This window comes from Nestor notabilis, unplaced genomic scaffold, assembly GCF_000696875.1.
Source record: "Nestor notabilis isolate BGI_N333 unplaced genomic scaffold, ASM69687v1 scaffold17099, whole genome shotgun sequence".
Taxonomy (NCBI): domain Eukaryota; kingdom Metazoa; phylum Chordata; class Aves; order Psittaciformes; family Psittacidae; genus Nestor; species Nestor notabilis.
The window spans coordinates 1,846-3,541 of NW_009943394.1; the positions used below are offsets into that span (position 1 = coordinate 1,846).

The 1,696-nt window shown below is 59.4% G+C and overlaps 1 protein-coding gene across 1 annotated transcript; it reads right to left on the minus strand.

The window, feature by feature from the left end:
* Nucleotides 1-2: 2 nt before the first annotated feature.
* GNB2L1 (guanine nucleotide binding protein (G protein), beta polypeptide 2-like 1) lies at nucleotides 3-1,430 on the minus strand (the record flags this gene model as incomplete). Its single annotated transcript, XM_010021911.1, has 6 exons — nucleotides 3-32; nucleotides 250-360; nucleotides 574-714; nucleotides 800-910; nucleotides 1,008-1,103; nucleotides 1,283-1,430. Coding segments are annotated over 6 exons (637 nt in total), but the record flags the coding sequence as incomplete, so codon positions are not given.
* Between the last annotated feature and the right edge of the window lie 266 nt (nucleotides 1,431-1,696).

Here is a 1,696-nt window from a genome sequence, read left to right on the forward strand (position 1 = left end):
ACCAGGTTATCCGTGTATCCCGCAAAGAGCGTCTGCGGAGAGAGGGAAAAGCAGGAAGAGACGGCTCAGACGGAAAGGTGGGACCTTGAGCCCTTCCTTAAGGGAAGGGAGGGAGGGATGAGGGAAGCTCCCGCTGGCAGGGACGACCCCTGGAGCAGAGCACAAGTGTCCCCACGGTTGGAGGATCCTGCCCAATCCCCATTCCCGGGGCTGGGATGCAGGGATAAGGAAAAAAGGGATGGATTTTACCTGCCCATCCGCAGACCAGGCCAGGGACGTGCACTGGGGCGGCTCCGCTTTGCTGCTGGTGCTGATCACCTCCTGCTTCAGCTCATCCACGATGATTTTCCCTTCCAGATCCTGCGGGAAGAAGGACAAGGAATGAAGGATCGTGGCCGCGAGCTCCCGATCCGGTTCCCAATCCGGCTCTCGGGACGCTCAGAAACAGCCTCTGGGTTTCCACATGGATGCAGTCGGATGGCATCAAGTGTTTCATCACAGCTCGGCCCGGCGGGGGCTGAGGACGAGGTGGGTTCCCAACGGAATTCCATCGGGATGGGAACAAGGCCATACCCAGATCTTGATGCTGGGCCCGGTGGCAGCGCAGAGCCAGTAGCGGTTGGGGCTGAAGCACAGGGCATTGATGATGTCCCCCCCGTCCAGCGTGTAGAGGTGTTTGCCCTCATTGAGGTCCCACAGCATAGCCTGTCCATCCTGCGGGATACACGGAAGGGCTGGGAAGCGCTGGGATGAGCCAGGGCTAGGGGTGGGATCCTGGGATCTGGAGCTTTGCCTGTACCTTTCCCCCGGAGGCACAAAGGGAGCCATCAGGGGACACCGTCACCGTGTTCAGGTAACCCGTGTGCCCGATGTGGTTGGTCTTCAGCTTACAGTTGGCCAAATTCCAGACCTGGATAAAGGGAATACGGGATGAAAAGCTGCTCCTGCCACCTCGAATCTGGGACTAGGGAACAATTCCAGCCTAGGATCGCTGGATCCCAACTCGCCTTGACCAGCTTGTCCCAGCCGCAGGACACGATGATGGGGTTGCTGCTGTTGGGCGAGAAGCGGACGCAGGACACCCATTCCGAGTGGCTCTCATCCTGGGAAACGGGATTGGGATCATGGCAAGGGAACACGGACCAGCCCTTCCCACCGCAGCCACGGCATGCTGCAGGATCAGACCACGGCTCTTCCCAGCCTTTTCCATCCCCTCCTCATTCCCAATCCTAAGTGAGGGGAAGGGACCCAAAGCTTTTCCTTCCGGAATGGGGGAGCTCACCTGCACCGTGTACTTGCAGACCCCCAGAGTATTCCAGAGCTTGATGGTCTTATCCCTGGAGCCTGACACGATCTGCCGGTTGTCCGAGGAGAAGGCGACGCTCAGGACATCCTTGGTGTGACCCACAAAGCGACGGGTGGTGGTGCCGCTGCAGGAAAACAGGGAATAGCGGGAAAAGCTGGGGCTAAATCCCCCCAAAACGGGGGGAAAATGGAAGGATTTGGGAGGCAAAACACCCCCTGGAGTGCTCTAGGGCAGGGAGGGAGGGAGGGAAGAAGGGTGGGATCAGGATGAGTTCAGTCCCATGTGGAATGCTGGTGCTGGAGATCCCGACCCTCTCCTCCCGCTGCACCCCCGCGTCAGCCCAAGAGGGCTTCTCTCCCATCATCATTGCAGGACGTGTCCTCAGATCCC